Here is a 22,300-nt window from a genome sequence, read left to right as displayed (position 1 = left end):
ACAGACTAGTGCGCCAACCTACTACACTTCAGCACCTGAGGCTCTGGTTCCAGGTTTGATCCAGAACTAGTCTGACAGAGTTAATCAGAATGTTTTCCAGCTTGGTCCACGTTGTGTAAATCTGCATACATTTGTTTTTAAAACAAAATGGAATGCATGATTAAATGATTTATTGATCACAGGAAGGAGTGAGCCTTCATCCAGACCGAATCAGACCTACCAGAAATATGTGAGATGGTTGCCTGCAGGGTTTGGATCCGCAATTTGTTTGTTTTATTTAAAGCTGTCACTGAAATTTGACATTTTTATAACAGGCATGTTTGGCAACATAATCATTGCCCATAAAATAGAAAATGGAAAAAAAAAAGTATAATTCTATCTCCCCAGAAAAGAAATAAATAAACGGTACAAAGCTGCTACCAGTCCACAGAATAAAAAAAAAGCTACAAATCACAGATGGAGAGGGTAGAGCAAGAGGAAAATCCTCAAAAAAGGATTGAAATGGTTTCAGCTGACAGGTCACATGGGAAGAGGTCTTAAGACTTAAGTTCAAATGATGTGCTATAAAGATGGAAATTGCTGAGATGAGGCAAGGGAATTAAAGGTGAGCCTGTAGAGGAGTCACAATGGCCTCCAAATTCCTCCAGCAATACTTGTTTTAAGCGACAAGAGGGAAATGCTTGTATCAGAAAGCAAAGACCACTGACTGTCCAATTACACTTGTCTTTTTCTGGGATGGTAAAGTCAGCCTGTAGTGTGCTATATATCGATGCAGCCAAAGTCAAAGTGTTCTTGTGTTGAAGCCTGATTAGAAGTGGCAAGTCTCCCAAAATCATCAGGCCAAGATTATATAGAACATGAATTCATATCAACTCCTCCAAGAATTTACAATCCTAGTACATAGCTAATGACTTGGGAATTTCTACAACATATGCACCAAGATTCCCAATCCCTCTGCACTTCTCTGGCAATACTTATCCAACATATCCCCATCCAATAAAGCTGCTGTGGGAGCCTTGTTGAGGGCTTGAGTCAGTTTGGAAATCAAAGAGCAAGAGATGTGTTGGTAAAGTTATATTTAGAGACACATATTTGATATGATATCACTGGGACAATGTCACTCTGGCATGCTGCTCCAAGTACTGAGCCAGCGCTGCCAAACTGCATCGGATCCAAAACACCATTCCTACTTAGAATTACCAATGCCGAACTTACTTTTGCAACATCAAATCTTTAGTAGGGTAAAGGCAATCTGCCTCAGGACAATTCAAGCCCAGCTCACATTCCTTATTAGTGAGTGAATAATGAGACAATCAGTGAACTCCGCTCCTGTCACTTTCCCAGCTGTGTGGCAATTGCTGAACTTTGGCTAATAACTTCAGTATTTCATGGTTCAGCAATTTTTTTGTCAATGTTTCACTTTTTTTCAGCTGATACTGAGTTTTTTTTATGATGCGTTGTGTTAATTTTATTTAAATGTACTTCCTCCTCATTCCGAGCGATAGTACTATGACAGACAGCATTGGGCTTCCTGGCTGACATGCTTGGAGGAGGTATGCAGAGATGCCAGGCAATTTAAGCTGCATGAAGGATCCTCCATGCCATCCACTTTACCCACATACCTGCACCAGCAGACAGAAGTAGTATACCTCATTTTTCACACAATCAGGGCATATGGAGGCTTCACCCTCCAGAGGAACAGCAGAAGCAATATGGCGCCATTAAGAATTATGAATGCTTGGCTAGTCATAATGCTTGACGCTTTCTCCTAGACACAACAGTCACCGATTGTCTCGCTTTCACTGAGACTTGAGGGGGACTTAACCATTTCACTCTAGATTACCCCCTCCTGTGGGGAAGACCCTCGTCTCGATTATCCCCTCCTGTGGGAAGGGATCTCACCACAATTACCCCCTGCTGTGGGGAAGGGTCTCGGCTCAATTACCTCCAAAAGTGGAGAAAAGCTGTGTCTCGACTGCCCTGACAAAACAGGAATCCTGGAAAATTTGCAGCGCAATATTTCACAACATGGCCAACACTGTTTCCTTATCTTGGTGTGCACTTGTTTTATTGCAAAGGGTTGATATGCTTTAATTTAAAATGCGTAGATAATGTGAGTATCTTTTCAGGCCGAGAATCACTAAATCTGTCTTTTGTTTTTGTTAATTAGAAAACTGCATTAGTAATATGTTATCATTTCCGAAGATATTTCCACTTAGGAACAGAACAATTGCTAAATAATGAAAACCAGCGACCATCTTGTTTGCCTTCCAGCACTCTGGTGGTCACATGATCATGGAGTTGTTGACCGATCATACCAAATATCAAATAGTCCACAACTGACTTAGAAATGAGGAAAGCCCGGCCCTTTCCAGTGATGGGAAGTTTTGGGATTCTTGGTCCACCCTAGAGGCTGTTAGGTTCGTTGTAGGATTTTAGACATTTGAAAGGAATCATCAACTGATTAAGGTTCTAATGCTATTCATCACTAATTAGTAGTCATTTTGTTAGAAGTGTCCAGGATTGACTGCTCCATCCTATGTGTAAATATGTAATGTTTCATTGTCATTATCGCATCAAATTAGTAAATTACTATCAATTCCCACCTAATGGCTCCTTCATAGAAATTATTTCCTGCCTTGCAGGACAGATATTAGAAAGCTTCTTCGCAGTGGTAGGGAGGTTATAGTGAACCATCTCAAATTGTTAATGAAAATAACAGTAAAATACTTAATGCCATCAGGCCAAGAGGGAGTTAAGGTAAATCAAAGTACTTGCTGCAAATAATTAGATACAAAAACAAAACAATGACAAGGAACAGACTTTGTGAATAAGCTTTACATTTTTGTTTTAAAATCTAAAGGACTGTGTGTCGCACATGGGATTTGTTTTTTTGCCCTTAGCTTGGGAAAAGGAGGTTAAAAATTGGAAATAAATTGACAGCCGGAGTATGTTCTTTAAAGTGTAAGTACAAGCCCAAAACAACTTTGTGTATTCGCATGATTTAGTGGAGATTTGGGACTCGCAGTGAGGGATGTTGAATTGTCGTTTCACTCAACCATTTCTCCCAATAATGCATGAGAAATATTGTTTAACACAATACTGCATGGTACGTATAAGATAAAACAGAATCTCCCATTCGACTGGTTTCTGTAAATTCTCAGCATAGAATGCAACAAAGGAAGTATCTGCAGTGATAAAATGCCAGAAATCCATAATATAAACAGAATATGCTGGAAATGCACAACAGATCAATTGGCATCTGAGAGAGAAGGTGGTGGTGATGGATCGGGTGGGACCCTTTATCAGAACTGTCACAGGTCATGCAGGAGGTCTCCTGACTGAGTTTCTGTGCATATTCAACATTTTTACTATTTATATCTTCAGCTTATTCGCCAATTCTTTTCCATAATAGGAATAAAGATGCCTGCAACGACCTGCTTAAAAATTCTTATTCATGCTTTGAATTTCTGGATGTACAGGAAGAACAGATGGAGCATAATGCAACCCGACTCGGGACATGTTTACAAAGTATTTTACTAAAATTCCATTAGTCTGAAAGAAATAATTGCAGCAACAACAGGAATGCTATTGGCCCTGTTTACTTGTGTTGAACAATGTTTTAGGAATTTAGGAAATTGGAAACCAAACCAGATGTAAATTCCATTGGGAAAATTGTTGCATTTTATACACTTTATTAGTCAAACTGCAGTTTGCCAGTGCAAAGTATACTTTGTGCCTGTGCTAAATAGAAGTCCCCTCAATTAAGACCTCACCTCACAAAACTCAGCAATTTCTTACATCCCCAAATACACCTCGTGTCCTCCAATGCTGGTTTATTTTCTGTTCCTTATTCCCTCTGTTCAGCCCTGGTCACCAGCTTTTGTAACAAATCTGTTTCTGCTTCTGTTCCTGCTTTAGCTGTGTCGGCATCACAGACTAATATCCATATCCCGCCAACATTTATATAGGCATGAAATGGTGGTCCTGATAGCGAAAACTTTTGAATGGAAATAATCTAAAGATGGGTCTTGAAGATTTCCAGTGATGGGGCTGTGACTATTTCCCTTGGCAGCTTGCTCCGTTGTGGGATCGTCCTTGGGAAGGAAGATTGCTGACGCTCCGCCTTGGAAAGAAATGAGCCGGGATTTTCCAGGCCGCTGAGGTGGTCAGCCATTGACTTTCAGCGGGACCGGAAGATCCCGCCTATAGGCGGGGCCGGAAAATCCTGCCCATAGTCTTTGGAGTTCATGTGGATGGCTACCTCATGTTTTGTCATTGCCGGAGGGCACCAGGTCATAGTTTCTGTCAATTCCCTGCCCACTGGAACTTCCCATCTGAAAATATTTTCCATCTCTGTAGCAGAGGCTGATGGTCCAGTAGGCCTTCTCCTGTCCATCGTTTATCACACGTTCGTGTGCTCACAATAAACTTCTCCACCTTGCCCACGTGTCAGAAACCTGCTAAACCTTTGGCCCATCCACACCCCCCAAACCCTTAGCGTTTCTCCTGCACTCATTGCTCTTTTCTTCCTTCCATCCTATAAAGGACCCTGAATTTTTGATCTGCATATGAAGAGCTCTGGAGAAATGTGGGTCATTGCGTTGTCACAGAATGTCACTTTCTTCCTCTGGCACCTAGCAAGGACAATGAAGTGTTATGATAGAGGGTGCCAGCCCACATTGTGGGGGTTAGGGCAACGGGTGGAGCATCTTATTTAAATGTTTATTTTTTCATGAAGACGCCACATGTAATCTCACAAAGATCAGAGAAGGGTGGCTTGCAAGATCAGGTTGCTGCAAAATGTGGCAAACTGCGGAGGAACAAAGTTTAGATAGGGTAGATAGTTTATTTAAAAGAAATTGAACTAAAGGGCAGGGGTGGGGGTGGGGGGGCGGGGGTGCAGGGTTGGGGTGGGGGGTTAATAATAACCTAAATGACACTTGTTTCTCATGTCAAGACACAGATGCTATTCTCCCCAGTATTGAGCAATTTGTGAGTAAGCTGGTGTAGAAAAGGACCAGACTTTAGCGTCAAACCACAAAAATAACAATTCAGCAGCAAGATAAAAGTTGAGCACAATTGTGCATGACTTAACATGAAAGTTTGTGTGGAGGCACGAGCAAGATAGAATAAGGGGATAATTTTTGCCCAGCTATAGGGGGACTGGAATTAGAAACAGTGCATTCATTTGATTATTCCTGCAGAAACATATGTTTCACATCTAACAGTTCTCTTCTTAACTCCACATTGTTGTGCACTGCCATTGCCTACTTCTTGCACTGAAATCACTCAGCTTCTAGCTCAGTAACACAACCCAACATGGTTTTGAAGGACAGGGTGTCAGAATCCACAATTCTACAAATCCTTCAATGTCACAGATACCGAGTACATTCTGGTGCATTAACGATAACCATGACGAATCTCACAATCGAGAGTTTCACAGCGAGAGTTGTGCACACACAGGATCTAAGTCCATTGCAAAAGAGCTGGTGAGGCTGTTATAATGTCTGGAAGAAGGAAGGCCAGTGGGAAAGCTTGGGTCAAGGCCAAGTCTCGCTCCTCCCGAGTTGGACTGCAGTTCCCGGTGGGCCGTTTTCACAGGCTGCTGAGAAAGGGCAACTATGCTGAGCGTGTGGGTGCCGGAGCCCCGGTCTATCTGGCTGCTGTGCTAGAGTATCTGATGGCTGAAATCCTCGAGCTGGCCGGTAACGCGGCCCGGGACAACAAGAAGACCCGCAACACCCCCAGACACCTGCAGCTGGCCGTCCGCAACGACGAGGAGCTCAACAAGCTGCTGGGAGGGGTGACCATCGCTCAGGGCCGGGTGCTGCCTAACATCCAGGCCGTGCTACTGCCCAAGAAAACCAGTGCTGCAGGCTCGAGCACCAAGTGAGGTGGCCATTCATTAATCTGTCTCAGTTATCTGTCACATCCAGCACTGAGAAGACTTTGAAAATCCCAATGACATCTTATGTAAAAGTCCTCTTCCACTTCTGCCTTGAGTTTAATATGGGTCATCACTTATTCTCAAAGTGTCCAGTGCATTTACACAGCAAAACTAAATCTTGTTCCTTCATCTGGTCTACTGAAACCTCAGATGCAAATGTTTACCACTATGTCCAACATCTCCTTCTCCAAATGGCCATTGATCTTCAGTCACTTTATTTTATCTCATATACATAAGCCTTTGGATCTGCGCAGACATGAACAAGCCAATTTCCTTCTAAGCAGCTGATCAAAATTCAGCCGCATGCACCGATCCATGACCTGTGTGCTTTCCTCCTGAAAGGTGCTCAAAGTCCAACATCAGTAGAACATAAGAATTCTCTTACAACCCGCATTATGTACATTCTACAGATGCAACAATAGCAGTTCCTGAATATTCAAAAAAGTAGGAAAATCCAATCATATTGTGAAAGGTGACACCGTGACCTAACAATTATGGCAAATACGCCTCAAAATGGTAGAAGATGACAAATTTGCTTGTAAAAGAACCTATTTTGCGTCTCATTAATGCACCAATAATTGAATACTGGTCATACACAGTCAGTGCACAGTTATTTTCGTTCCTGCGTCCTTATTATAACAAAATCACAATGCATGAAAATAGCACTCCTTTCACCTTGCGAGAAAATAAATACTTGTGAAAACATTTACTATCGCCTATATAATTACTGATTATAAAATTATACCTCAAAATCTTGCCTCTGTCTATGCATTTTGCCAGAGAGGCTGAAACCGCACTTTTAAGACTTTTTTAAAATATCAAGTTGCTTCTTTTTGTGCTGAAGCTGATCGTTTTAATCCCAGTTAGAGTGGATTCCAGGCTAACCGTTTTGTATTCTACGATTAGGCGAAAATGGCAAATTTAATTTGAGCATTTTAGTTTAGTATTTGATCAATGTACAACAGGTAAAAACAAGGAGATGATAACTGCAGGCAAAGAAACTGTCAGTTGCAAAGGGTTATCATTCTCTGAGACTTGTAGTCTGCAAAGGCTTGGGAGGTCTTCAGCAAGGCACACATTTCTCTTGTCTGTGAGACCTTTTAAAAGGTCTCCTTGTTAAGCCTGAAATGACACTATGACAGGCTGCATGAGAGATTTAGACAATGAAGCAGACCGCAGTACTGATTATTTTGATTGGCAGTTCACGCCCATCTAACAATATCGAAATACACTTTGCTGCTAATTTCCTCAAAACCAAAACTGCTCGTATTTCAAGGTCACCTTATTAAAGAGTTTCAAGACAGACTTCAACAAAGATGTGTATATTTACAAGAGCACACATCAGTGGTCACTGGGGAAGATAAGCTGTGCGAGAAAAGATGTTTCCTTACACACTTCACACATCATTGCAGATAAAACTGGTCTTGCCCATTCACACCAATCCTGTCTGTATACCATGAGGAGAACAGTTAATAAACAGAATAGGTCATACAAAGATAAAATGATGGTTAGCTCAACACAGAAAGTCCCTAACTGCTTTATTTGATTTCTGTGGACCTTTCCCAAAGCAATGCTGAACCCTTTGTGTTTGGATTCATTGGAGCAAGTTTTATACCCATGCTTTTGTTTGATGCTGGCTGGTAATGAAGAGCTCTTCACCTCAATGCAACTTTATTTTGCCTTTAACTGAAGCCCTTGAAACAGTCATTGAGAAAACAGGAGTTTAAAACCCTTCAAAATCAAGGTGTTTAGTGCCTCTCCTGTATCAATCAAGGAGCCCCTTCAGTAAGTGCTATTTCCTTTTGGTGTTCACATTTACATGAAATATTCATAAAGCATTCAGTTGTGCTCTTCAGTCTCTTAATAATCACTTTTAAGAAAAAGCTGCAATCATCTCAGTCAGGGCAGGGTGTTATGGGATGTGCTGTACCTTTCAATGCCAGGCTTCCTGCAGATTACTAGTTTTATAATGAGGTGATTGACATCACAGGCTACTAAAGGCTCTCATCACAAACCCAGAGAACTATTGCCTGTTGTCCTGTCTTCACAGGCCTATCCTGTCTTGCAATTGTTCATTCGGGTAATGGTGTGCAAAAAATAACTGAGTAAGCAATATCGTTTATATAATTTTTAAAAAGGTTTAAAACCAAAATGGTGCAGTCTTTAGCTCCCTGCAACACTGTGGAAAAAGACAGTTGATAAAAATATTGTGATATCATTTAGCAAATATAATCCTAAAAACTGACTGTCTGTCAATAGATGTTTCCATTATTTTCAACTTTCAATTTGAATGAATTGATTACCTATATTCTTTATGCCAGCTCTGAGGCATGGGTTCAATATAAACCTTTCATCTGCTGCGTTGGTTTACTTTATAAAGCAAGCAGTAAATGCTGCTCAGTAGAAAAGAAAGGTCAATGCACAAGAATAGAAGCAAGAAAGTCGCAGTGTTGTAAGAGATTTGCCTCCAACAAACCCTTCCCATAGATAAAACCCAGTTGAACCCATCTAGGAGATTAGTCGACAGGATGATATTGATGCCTGTATTGCTGCAGGCACTGATGTGAGTGGACAGCACCAAGTTATAATGCCAATTTGAACCATGCTTACAGCAAGGAAAATAGAGCCTCAGCACAAACAATTCAATGAAACAAAAGCAGTAAAACCGTAGATGCCGAATATAAAAGCAGAAATAAACTGGAAACACTCAGCAGGCCAGGCAGCATCTGTGGAGCGGGAAACTGAGTTAACAGTTCAGGTCGATGACCTTTCATCAGGACTCTGAAGGGTCATTGATCAGAAACATTAACTCTGTTTCTCTCTCCCCAGATGCTCCCTGACCTGCTGAGTGCTTCCAGCATTTTCTACTTTCATTGCACATAATTCAATACAGATGTAGAATCCTGCTCACTGGTCAGCAGAATCAGCACTGTGAGAAAAGTATTGCCTCTTCTGAAAATTTGGGAATTAAAAGATGGTTTTGCACAGCTTGCATTTGTAGTGCAACTATGGTGTGATGTACTGTCTTTCAGCTGGTCTCACATCTGATGCCAAATCCCTAACTCCTCTTTCCCTCAGATTCCCTACATAAAAAGACAGGCAGACAGACGCCAGTTACTCATCTACCAATGAAGCTCTTTATTTGGCAAAGAGGTGAATGAGAGTGGCCCAAATTAAGTTGTTTTTTCGATTTTACTTCCAATGAAGACTGACATTATAGGCTGAACATGCTGTTTTGGCTGGTCTCCCACCTTGCGCTATCTGTAAACTTCAGCACATCCAAAGCTCTGCTGTCTGTATCCTAATTTCCACTGTGTTCGGCTCGCCTGTCAATCCTACGCTCTCTGATCAACATTGGCACCCCATTTGGCAATGCCTTGATTGTAAAACTCTCACCCTTGTTTGCAAATCCCTCCATGTCCTCATCACTTCCTATCTCTGTAACCTCCTCCAGTCCTACAATCCTCCAAAATATCAGCACTCCCCCAGTCCTGGCCTCTTGAGCATCCCCGATTTTAGACGCTCCAGCAATGGCAGTCATGCCTTATCTGCCTAGGCCTAAAGCATTGGTATTCCCTCCCTAAACCACTCTGATTCCCTACTTGGCTTTCACTTTGAAGACACTTTGTAGCCGACCACTCTCTTGTAGGAGATCTATTCTTGACTGTTATATCAGTCACTGCATTAACAGTCCAGAACACAACATCCCTTTTACCACCACACGTCCAACAGCATCTCCAGGCTCTTCTGCATCCACAACAACTCACGGAAATCACATTCATTCCATTTGAAGAAAGCATATTTCGCACATCCTTGATGCCAATGTTTGCTGTTTGAAGTTGCATCAGGCAATTTTTCAGATGCCCATGCAGTCAGTCTAGAACAGGCATTAGGTGCCTTGCAGCTGCCCTTGGTCTCCAAAGTTGTCAAGCCCTTTTTACATCCATAAAATAGACATAGCAAGATATAACCTTTATCCCAGGGTGCTCTGCCCCACAGAAGTTTAGTCCTGCAGTAAATAAATTTCCCCTTTATTGCATGCTTAATTTGCATAACCCTGAAATTTGCTACAGTCTCAGTAACCTTTTCTATGTCAGTACAGCAATCTTCCACACGTATTTAACACCATTACTTTCTATTGTCTTGTGGCAATCTGAGGTGTAATACACCTTTAAGAGGCTGTGAGAAGATTGACCATGTGACTGCAAGACCCAATAGCTGTGGACCGTGGGCTAGCATGTAAATGTTAGTCTAGAATAGGGTCTGGCTGGGGAACCACACATCATGTTAATGCCCTGTTGTTTGTGTAAATAAATAGTACGTGCTTCATTTCATATCGGTTTCTGCGTCTGCCGAATGTTGTAATCGGCTTGACTGCCGACAGTTAAGTGTGCAACCGGTTCATGAGCAAAGTGACCCATAGTCAAAGCATGTCTTCATATACACTCTGCAATATTCTTTGCAGTACTTTGCTAAATGATGTCATTTTTGCAAACCCTTCCTGAGATTTGACCTCTTGGCACCTTTACTTCCTCAGTTGTACAGGGAGGTGCCATTTTACCATATCGGAAATCGATTTGTGTCTCTCAATGGCAGAGGTCAACAAAGCAAAACTTAATATTAAGTTGTTTGTTTAAAACTAGCAGATTTCACAACTGCATTATTGAACTTTCCAACATTTGTATATGTTAAGTGGCTCTTCAGCTATTAGAGGCAGGAGAGAAATACTATTCTAGCAACATCATCGTTATTTTCCCATTCTGTTAATGCAACCTCAGGAATTGCCCGACCCAAACTACTCTGGGTTGGTTTTAACCTCGGACATATTGTCATGGAGAGGCTGGGTTAGATTGACAGGGTTTGGGAGGGGGTTATTAGAAACAGGGGGGTTCGAGTGAATCACTGGTGCTCTCTGACAGTTCGAGCTGCTCAGCAAGTAGGTAGTTGATGGGTAGCCCTGGTCACTGAGCAGCCATCAACACACTGGTCTGACCTCTTGGAAAAATGCAGGCACAATAATCTATCATAGAATGGCAGCGGTGCAGCACCTCCTCTGGAGAGCAGGCACACACCCATAATATTCTCCTGACATGACCTGTAACAACCTGGGTATTCCAAAGGGGGATGCAGAAGAGCCTGGAGGTGATGTTGTACGTGTGGTGGTAAAAGGGATGTTGTGCTCTAGACTGTTAATACAGTGGCAGATATAACAGTCAAGCATAGATCTTCCATAAGAATATGGTTGGTTTGTTTTGGCATTTCACACTGATATTCATCTTCAGTCTCAACAAAATCAAACTGAGCAGTACCAGTTTACCCTGCTACCCCACTCACCTTCACTGCTCAGTCAGTAGCAAGTTTAAAAAGCTCGCTTAAATGTAGTGTTTTTGTGAAATAATTGAGTACACAGCACCACATTAAAATCTTGAATTAGAAAATTAACGCACTCCAAATTTGGGTTAGTTCGGAAAGGTTCAGGTAAAACCAAATTCCTTTGAATCACATTGGTTGAATTTTTGCACTAATCTTACCTGCACTTTGTATTTTGTGTTTATAGATCCCGGTAACTCAGGGGGATGCCCCCCTGTGGCGACATGATTACAACCTCTAACCCCCAGTTCTTGGCAGAAGGCGGTTTCTGCTGTTATTGAGGAAATTTCTGTAAGTACTGACCTTTCGGAGGATGTGTGCCCTGTCACCTGTTGCAGTCTGCAATGACTCAACCCCAAAAATTCAGAGCCCGAAGACCACAGGAACTGCGCTTCCATTGTAGGCCGCAGGCCTGGTAGCCACAGGGAACATCCTTGCTGTATCTCATGGGCAGAGCCCTTGTCTGGGCTCAATGCTGCAGCTGAACCCGAACATTGTCCCTCACTGAGTTTAAGTGACCCAATATCTGTGGGCCCGGTTTGGAGGATACCTTCACCACCCGGCCCTGCCCCAATCCATCCTGTCATCCTCCCTGCAGCTTCCTGTGCAACGTCTTGGTCTCTCTGCTGTTTCTCTTTCTGCTGCTGCTGCTGAAGATCTCCTTCCTCCACCACTCAGTTCAGTGCGACAAGAGGTGCTGTCACTGTCCATAAAGACCCACAAAATGTAGGAGCCTGCAAGTGCTTCAAAGAAGCCAAGAAAGCCTGGCTCAGCTTGCTTCCAACTTGATCCAGCGATTCATGACAATGCCCTATTATCTCCGCCTGCTCTCTGTACCGCTCAGTTTCCAGAAGCCACTCCTGCACTCAGCCCCTCTTGCTATATTCCGTTCAAATTACAACGGGTTCCTATATGCATGAACTCCTATTTAAATATTGAAATAATCATGCCATCTAAGGCGGGCAGGTGACTGGACTGCCTAAGTGCTAACAAGTGGCAAAATAGTTGTAGCCACTGTGCATGCACAAACAAGATGGCAAGATGCCCATGTTAACACTCCTAGCAGAATTGAGCATTGCACCTGTTGGAGTGGGTTAAAATCGACATGTCCGTTCCCACAATTCAGTTAATGAGTTATAAATTTACGTTAAAAACAGATGCATCTCTTGTTTTTCTTGCACAGAGCAAGGTATAATCAATATTTCCTGCAACTAAATTTGACTGAGTTTTTTTTTAAAGTGAAATGACATATTCATTGTGTGCACACAGAAATTACATTCTTTTTAACTGGTGTTATCAGTTTCCATTGATCCCTAGGTTGAATTCAACAACTGCAAGCGTCTAAAACCAGGATAATTAATGCCGACATGAGAACGTGTTGATATAGTTAGAGCCGGAGTGTTATTCCGTCTAAATAGATGCAAAATGAAATGTGAGCTTGGAACTTTATCATTCTCAGTAAAATGTCATTGAGTCCACATAATGCAAGTTCCATTGTGTTATGTATTTGAATCATTCGCAGTTCAAATTGTTAAGAAATAATATCTTGCCATGAATCCCCTTGTCCATTGTACTGCCAGGAATTCGACTTCCTACAAGAGTACACAGAAAGCCCCATTAGTCATCTGTCAAGAACCTTAAAAAACATTCTTACCTACATTGCTGTGGTTCTAACCACAGACTAAATCAACTTCCTAGCTAACTGCCATGATGTCAAGGAAGCAAAACAAGATATGGTAAATGGCACTGTGGAATGTGAAAAGAGTGCTTTTGAGAAAGATAGGTTAATCCAATGACATAAACTCAGTTATTGATGAATTAACTGAAAGTGGTCCCACTTGGCCCAGAATTTTTTTCACCTTCACCCCTACTGGTTACTTTCCCTGTGGTACAAGATATAACATCACTATTATAGTGGGAGGGGATCAAATGTAATGAAAAATATTTGAACTAAATCTATAGTGTGGGATGAAAGGGCAAACTAACATCACTAAACCACAGAATTACAGAAATACCTTCTGTTGCTTTAAAGTTACAGACTTGCAGATTAATTTACTAGCTTGCACAATAAATACTGAGACGATAGTGTTTTTTTTTAAGTGAAGCTTGATAGATTTCTGCTATAAGAAGGTACAAGTTAGGTATAAATATAAATCTTGGATGAGATAATGATCAATGGAATTTCAGTGATGGGGCTGGAAAAATATCAATGTATCAAGTTACCCTGCAACCTAATCCTTCAGATGAAATCAGCTTAATAAGGTGAATGGTCTTTTATATTTCACACCTTTTTATTATCTTCCCAGTACATTAGTTTCTGTCTGCTGGTTCTACTGCCTTTGATTCAATCTTTCTACACAAGGTTTCATACCTGTTTTTTTTTACTTGAACCATGAGAAATCTCCCCTGTCCCTGCTCATTCCCAAATTTGACTTCCATTGTACCCGGTTTCTTTCTTGATCTCTATCGTAGGAGTGACGTTTTTAAAAATTCATTTGTGGGAAGTGGGCATCTCTGGCTAGGCCAGCATTTATTGCCCATCCTTAATTGCTCTTACTAGGCTAAATATAACATCTAAAAGAAGAGCTTTAAAACTAAATATTATCTCCCCCTGCGAGAACACATTACTCAACAGTCACAAACATAGTCATTGCACCAAAGCATTTTAAAGGGAAGCTGTTGTAAGTCTTGCCCTCTAATTGGATATAATTGAGTCATTAATGATGAAGATGTGCTGCAATGTCTTCTACACTAATCCATTCCAGGATCTCAAAATTACGCAACTCTTTAGCTCCCTCATGCTTTCCTTTCTCCCATAATTTTGAAGCTTTTAAAATCTAAGCTTGACATAATATGATTATTACTTCTGATTTAGTTGGTCAAGAGTGAGGTTGTTCACTGACAATTCTATACTGTTCAGCTGTACTAACAACTCCTCTGATAATAAAACTGTCCTGTCAGACTACAGCAGGACCTGGATAAGATCCAGCCTCGGGCTGATAAGTGTCAGGTAACATTCACATCATAATGACTACCTTCCACAGGTAATGACTGTCTCAAACGTGAGTAAGTGCAGGCAGCTTCCCTTGAACTCACTGGCTCCACCACCACTGAGTGCCCCGTCGACATCCTGGGGGTGACCACTAACCAAAACCTGAACTGGACAGCCATACGATCACCATGCCCACAAGAGAAGGTCGAGGCTGGGCGCACAGCAACAAATGGCTTATTTTCTTACAACGCCTACAATATTCTAGTAAGGAAAGCTACGAAGTACTTGGCAGAATGATGCAGCAGTCACAATGACACTCAAGAAGCTGGACACCATCCTGGACAGAAAAATCAATTGTTCAGTGCTCATTTCCATCCCTTCTACCATTGGTAAACTGTGACTGCCCTATTTATGATCTACGTTGTGATGTGCATTACAGCAACTCACTAATGTCATTTCAACTGCATCTCTGTATCCTGTGACCTCTCTTACTGAGAAGGACAGGGCAGCAATGCCACAGGAATGGATCACCTCCAAGTCACTTACAATCTTGACTTGGACATGTACGGTCTCTCCCTCATCATTGCTGGCTCAGTCTCCTGGAGCGGCCTACCTGACGTCATTGTGAAAGCCCCATCCTGAGGACGGCAGGGATTCAAGAGGAGGACCACCACCGTCACAGTAAACCATAGGAAAGTAAATGAGGCCTGGCCAGCGTCACACCCCAAGAACAATCTTTAAACATGTGATTATATAGATTAATGCTGCGTTGAAAATTATTGTTACAATTCTTTTGATATGCAAATAAATATGGCTAAGCACAATGTTAGAATTGGCAATCATTTCCAATGTAGCTGCAAACATCGCTCGATGGCAATGCTGAATACCAAAGCACCGAGCTTTCAAACTCCATCAGGTGCTTCTGGTTGGGAAGTTGCTGCATTGAATTTTTTTTTTAACTTGGACAGTGGTGATTTTATAAAAGTTAGGCCACCTCCTCATGAATGAGTGAAAAGTGCACCCAAACAGCACATGAAGTACAGTTTAAAACAGCGATCCACGCCTCCTGAGAGCGATGCAGGGTAACCTTTCCCCTCAGTCACTTTGTTCAGCCAGTACTGTGACTTTTGCTTTATGTTAACAAATAATCAAAACCCTCTCAAAGAGCATTATGTGTTCAAATGTCTGAATACTTATCTGTGAAGCTGCAAGTTTGCTGTGAACTGGGGCATTACCAAAAGTAGGTGAACATTCTACACCACAATTAAAATAAAATAGGAATTATGGAGGGGAGTATGTTTAGGATGAATGCTGCAAAATAAAGTGATAGGAATATGAGGGGAGAGGAATGCTTGAGGATAAAGTCATCTTAATGCCTTGCCTTGAAATTTTTTTCTTTAAAAAGTATTATCAGCTGTATGCTCAATGTACGATATCTACCAGATGATTTCAATTTAGTGACTGTCTCACTGGAATCAGTTTCTCACAGAGGATGAATAGCAAACTCTGCTTTCCTGCTAGTAATATTGCAGCTCACTGGGTCACCCATAAAATACCTTAGGCATTGGAAAATTGTCTTGGGCCCCTTGTTAATTTTTCTTCCTTTTAAAGTAGCCCGAGTACTATTATTTGCTGCTTTTAATGAATTAGAAATTCACCTGGAACTATTAAAACTGTAAATAGTAATACGGTCCACGGATTTTTAGGTGTAACGTAATATTTGACCTACTTACAAAGCAATGTACATTGGCCATATAATTTACATGTTGTTTTTCATGCATCCTGGATGGTTAAATGGCGCAACAGCACCTACAAGGGGTAGAAATTCACCCCAGCAATGGCGCGGAACAGACGGTATGGGGCATGTAGTCTGTTATATGCAATGCTGATAGTTCCATTGGCTGCAATGGAACTGAAAACCAGGGGTTGAATATAAGAAACTGCTGTTATGATATTGTCCGTTCTACACCCTGCCCCAGATGAACTTCTACCCTCAAGTCTCCAAACTAGGGTGGGAAACATTTCCAACAAATCCCGGCATTCTTTAGTTTATGGCTTTGTCCATGTTCCACCTTTAATGTCCCCATAGAACTAATTAAACTTATAGACACAGGGGCCAGCAGCAGTGCTATGTTAAAATTCCAGCAGGCACGATGAAAGTGCAGGGGGGTTAAATAAGAATGATATAACTGAGATGTACTTTTTTGCCAAGACTGGCAGAAGTCACAAGCATGTAAGGCTGAAGATTGAAGAAAATTTTGACAGTTAATTACTGAAGCTGGGAAAGAGCTTTCCGGAATGTTCTTTTTAGGCATCTCACCTAGACAGGGTTGACTAGCCTCTGACTGCTTGTCCACACACACACACACACACACACCCACACACACACACACACACACACACACATACACACACACACACACACACACACACATACACACACACACACACACACACACACACACACACAGATTCTGAGGACTACATATGGGTTTCCCAATGGCCATCCTATGTTCGCCATTTTAAGAGTGATGGAGGAGGAGCACAAGACGATGGATAAGGGAGGGGGTGGGGGTGGTGGGGGGGCTGGGGGGCGGGGGGCGGATTGAGTTGCTCCATTTGGCCCGAATCTGTTGCTGATCAGCTGGTTAGCTGATCTCATTCCTTAGAGATTGGTTCCAAACCATAGTTACCTGAAGTAGTGCGCACAGTGATGTACAATTTGTCCCCTAATGTTAACACAGCTGCGGTCTGCTTTCTTGGAGGAGGCACCAACTGTTCTCCTGCAGCCTCCCTGGGGGGTGGTGTGTGGGGTGGGGAGGTGGGGGGGGTGATGTTACGAGAGTGCAGGCTGGTGGCTACTGCAGTTCCTGATGAAGCTGTCTCATTGGGGAAGTACACAATAGGGGAAGGTCTTATTTCTGGGTCTCCTATGTGACCTTGTCTTCAGCCTCTTCCTCCACAGCATCAGCCTCATTATCGGCGCCTTCACCATTGTCCGCCAGCATCATCCTATCAATCACCAATGCTGATGAAAGATCATCGGCCTGAAACTTTGGACTGAATTTCACCAGCCCGTTAGCGATGGGCTGGGGTGGGGGGCTGGCAATATGGCCAGAATGAGGCGCCAGTAGGGGTGTCCGATGTCTTCCTGCTGTCATGCCGTATTGCCAGTGGGAAACATGGCAGCTTGGATGCCAAACTGGCAGTTTAGGGATGTCTTAGAAAAACCTGCAAACCGATCCTACAATGACTTGCTATGGACGCTTCCCCTCTCAAAGCCCATCTCCATGGCAATGTGAATCACACGGGCTTTGTATCCAGGTGGAATGCTAACTAGCCATTCTCTAGACCCCCAACTCCATTCTATCTTAGAATGAAATAGACAGTTTAAAGCACAACTGTTTATAAATCCTGACATTCCTAACACGTCCCTGGGTCTTGGAGACTAGCGACCTATCCACTGTCAGCTCAGCTGCCATGGTCATTGTTTATAGGTGTGAGTGTGTCACACCTTTTTCCAGTAAGACAACTTGGGTCTCCCCTTTAATAACACAAGCTTGTTGTCAACAGGATTCAGAGCAGGTCACGTGACCCCTTCCATCCTCCATTTTACCTTAAATTAAACAGTCAGTTCCAAAACACAACAATCTCACAAACTTCATATCTGTGCCGCAATCGGCTCTTGGAAACCCGATAAAGTGAGGAAAGGGGGTTTTCAAACTGCTGCTTACGATTAATTACTGTCAGGGGAAATGGAAAAAACATATTGTAAGATCCTGAGTTAGCGATCCACTGAACTACGGAGCAGAGTGAAAGGCTCTGCAAGCAGCTATTCATTTTAAATTATGAAAAGTGTATTACTGCCCATGGGGTCTCAGGAAGAAAGAAATGGGAGAGTGGCTGATGGGCCAAGTTGCCCGTGATCATCAGTGAGTGGCACTGTCATCTCCCTCCACGTGGTCTCGAATATAACTTTATGAGCTTTCCTCTTTCGGCAGACAGCAGTCTTACTTCATTCACAAAATTTGGAAAAATACTTTCCAAAACGCTTCGAATTGAATATTACAGAGAGTGCAATAAAATTCAACTTTTCTCCATATAGCCTGTTACAATTTGAGGTGCCTCAATGCAATTGCAACCCTTGATACTTACAACGTACGTTCCACGTCCAGCATACGGCCCGAGGGGTTCCACACAGATTCCAGCCCCTCGCTGCACTGCGGCTGAAAGGCCTTAGACAGCGGCCTTGCCCCATTGTGCTTCTGCAGCAGCTGCCCCAAGCTTTAATGCGTCCCTCGGCACATAGTCCCTGGGCCTTGGAATGTGCCAGTCCGTAACGCTCAGTTGTGGACAGCTCCTTGCACCAGGACAAGCTCAGCCCCCTTTCTTTGGGGATCTCTGCCAGGGGCTCCACTAGGAGACATGCTTTAAAAGTGACACAAAGTCACTGGGCTTCCCGACAGTCACCTCGCGGTGTCACTCACTGTCCTGAGGGCTGTAAACCTCAACCATTGTTGGCTTTTCAAAGGCTGTAATCATAATTTCGAAGCCCTTCCTCACCCACTCCCCCCCCACCCCCCCAAACCCAACACACACGTACACATTTTACATGGGAATCGAGCATGCACATTTAAAGTGGTTTCAGGGCTGGACAAGTCACACTGCTCCAAGGAATGTCAGAGCATTGTAACCGCTCTGGTGCAGTTTTTGATACAGTGACACATCGTGCAGACTGTAAAATTTCTGCAGTCAATCCTACAAGGGCTTTTAAAACGTTAATACACTATAAGAGATTGTCCAGATTCCTATTCTAAATGCCGAATGCATTAAATGTGAAACTCTTTCTTGAGCCGTTCCAGAACAGAAATGTGACAGCTTTCGTAGCTGCAAGTTCACCTGCCCATAGACTGTGAATGATGAACAAGGACTTGCATTTAAATAGCGCCTTTAATATAGTAAGCTGTCCCAAGGTGCTTCATAGGAACATTATCAACAGGATTTGACGCTGAGCGGGGTAATAGGACAGATGACCCAAAGCTTGGTCAACAAGGCAGGCTTAAAGGAACGTCTTCAAGGAGGTGAGAGAGGTAGAGAGGCAAAGGGCTTTAGGGAGGGAGTAGAGTCATAGGGTTGGATTTAAGGGGGTTAATGGTTCCGGTCCCACTGACTAAAAAGTCGGGGGGATGTAATTCTATGTTTGCTTAATATACGCTTACCAATCCAGCACAGTACTGGTAAACTAAAAGTAGATTTGGTTTATTTGAAGACGTAGCACAGGATTGCTCAGTGGACAGTTTCATTGTAAAGCTTCATCAACTATTACTAACAGGTACTGTTAGCTGCAATTCCTTCACACCACATGTTGCTTGCTAAAGTGAAAGCTCCTCTGAACAATGTCCGCTGGTCACATGGTTTACATCCTGGCAACTGACTTATTAGCACATTCTCTCTTAAAACAAAGCCACAACAAGGGGGGAGTCCCCATTGCTCCTGATGGCTGCCCTACAGCCATTTTAACGCGGTGAGCAGCATTGAGTGGCTGGAGGTGGGACTTCCGTCCCTATTTGGGGGGGGAAGTGCCACTCCAGAGGGCTGCCGATGGGTCGGATGGCTGGTAGCTCGCTAGTCCCAGCAGCATCACTGGGACTGGCAGTCAATCCCAATAAAGAGGAGCCCAGGCTCAGAGGTAAGCCCAAGGTCTTGCCATGGCCAGACTGGCAAGCCTTGGCACAGGGGCATGAGTGGCCAGGTTTGAGACGCCAGTGGGGGAGGGTAAAGCAGGAGTGTTGGGGGGGGGGGTGGCTGTAGGAGAAAATGGCGGTGACAGTGGCCACCTAGGAGCTTTGGAAGACCACAAAGAAGGCCCCCTTTGTCCGACATCAGCACCCCCACCCCCCCCCCGCCCCACCTAAAGTTGCTGGGTTTCCCACATGGTGTGGGCCTCTCTGCTCCCACTGTAGGTAGGATTCCCTCAGCAGTGGGATGAGATCCTTAAGAGGTCATTAATTGGCCACTTAAAGACACCAATTGGCCCTAGCCTGCCCGATGGCTCCCTGTCCCATATATAGAACCATAGAAAAGTTACAGCACAGAAGGAGGCCATTTGGCCCATCTTGTCCATGCCAGCCCGAGGACACCCAGGTGCCCTTTCCAATCCCACCTTCCTGCACCCGGCCCATGGCCCTGCAGCTTACAGCACTTAAGGTGCAGATCCAGGTACTTTTTAAAAGAGTCTAGAGCTTCTGCCTCTACCACCAACTTGGGCAGCGAATTCCAGACACCCACTACCCTCTGCGTAAAAAAGTTCTTCCTCATGTCCCCTCTACACCTTCTGCCACTTATCTTGAATCTATGTCCCCTGGTTCTAGAATTCTCCACCAAGGGAAACAATTTTATCCTGTCCACTCTATCTATTCCCCTCATAATTTTGTAAAGCTCAATCAAGTCACCTCTCAGCCTTCTTTGTTCTAAGGAAAATAACCCCAACCTATCCAATCTCTCCTCGTAGCTACACTTTTCTAACCCTGGCAACATTCTTGTAAACCTCCTCTGCACTCTCTCCAGAGCTATTACATCCTTCCTGTAATGTGGTGACCAGAACTGCACACAATATTCCAGTTGTGGCCTCACCAGAGGGGGAAGGATCTGATGGGCAGGTGGTGGGCATAGTGCCCACTGGATTTTTTATGACCCCCCACCTTCAAACCCGCTGGCGGGGGAACATAAGATCCAGCCCATTGAGTGGTTTAAGGCACAGGAGCAGGCCACTCAGCCCATTGAGTCTATGCTGGCTCTCTGTACAACAATGCAGACAGTCTCATTTTCCTGCTGTAACCCTAGCCTTGCCAGTTTATTTCCTTCAAGTGCCCATCTAATTTCCTTTTGAAATGATTGATTGTCTCCATTACACCATCCTCCAAGGCAACGAGCTCCAGGGGCAGAATTTCCTGTTTGATGTGTAGGGGATCAGGCCCCACACTTCCGCCTGTAAAATGACGCGTGGTGACATCGGGAAAGCATCGCGATATTTCGCTGGCTGGGCACGCGATGAAGTCTGTTGCGCGCCCGCCATTAATTAAGGGGCCACTTAAGGCCCTTTAGTCTTCAGTCGACTGCAATTTTCTGGTGCCCGTGCGATCTTCAGGTCGGCGCACGGGCACAACGGGCAGGCGGGTGGGAGACATTTGTACAAACTACATCCACGGGCGGGATAAGTGGGGTCGTGCGTGCGCTCTGTCAAATATTGATGTTTCAAAGTTACTGATACTTGCCTGTGTGATCTGCAATACTTCAAAACGCATCCCAGCTGCTTGGACTGGATCCACGACCTTCACGTCCGCACTCTGCAGTGAGGAATCTTTTTTTGGGCCTGCAGGTTTCAGGAAGCCTTCCCCTAGCCTGGGAATGGGAGCTGAACTCTCCACTGGAGGCACCTCCTCTGAGGAGGAAGGGAGGGCTAGAAGGGGGAGGAGGCCAGGAGTGCACATTCAGCCTCCAGTGGAGCCACCTTTGGGAGGCCAGGCGCAGGCACAAGGGGCGCAGGGTCAAGAGGTTGTCCAAGGTGGAAGGGGTCGCAGATGATGCCACTATCCTGCTGCCAGGGTTTACAGGCAGCGAAGTAGCTACCTCAATATGTCTGAGGTGCAGTGCTGAAGGAGGCTCCAACTCTCAAAGGAGACAGTCAACTATATCTGTCAGATGATTGGCCCTGAGATCTCCCCTAACTGTGTGGGTGGACACCCCATGCCAATGGCTCTAAAGGTCACAGCTGTCCTCAACTTCTATGCCTCTGGCTCCTAACAGGGGTCGGTGGGTGATCTTTACAGAGTCTCCCAATCAGATGTCCACACTTGTGTCAAGCAGGTCACAGACGCTCTGTTCAGTCGGGCATTGACCTTCATCCACTACCGTTGGGACCAGACCTGGGCTGCAGGCTCGATACTCGACACCTAAGTTCAAAATCTGCCAGGTCAGCATCACTAACT

General features: G+C 43.8%; 1 protein-coding gene across 1 annotated transcript; it reads left to right on the top strand.

The window, feature by feature from the left end:
* The first annotated feature begins 5,506 nt into the window (after window positions 1–5,506).
* Window positions 5,507–5,896, top strand: LOC121292753 (histone H2A, sperm-like). Its single transcript, XM_041215104.1, has one exon. It carries the CDS (start codon window positions 5,507–5,509, stop codon window positions 5,894–5,896), a length of 390 nt encoding a protein of 129 aa, XP_041071038.1.
* The last annotated feature ends 16,404 nt before the right edge of the window (window positions 5,897–22,300 follow it).

The sequence above is a fragment of the Carcharodon carcharias genome, chromosome 20 (assembly GCF_017639515.1).
Source record: "Carcharodon carcharias isolate sCarCar2 chromosome 20, sCarCar2.pri, whole genome shotgun sequence".
Lineage (NCBI taxonomy): Eukaryota > Metazoa > Chordata > Chondrichthyes > Lamniformes > Lamnidae > Carcharodon > Carcharodon carcharias.
The sequence above is the reverse complement of the archived record's forward strand: the minus strand, read 5'-3'. Positions and strand labels throughout refer to the sequence as shown.

What these genes read in the sequence shown, in the direction of transcription:
- LOC121292753 (XM_041215104.1), top strand. Translation starts at nt 5,507, where the DNA reads ATGTCTGGAAGAAGGAAGGCCAGTGGGAAAGCTTGGGTCAAGGCCAAG.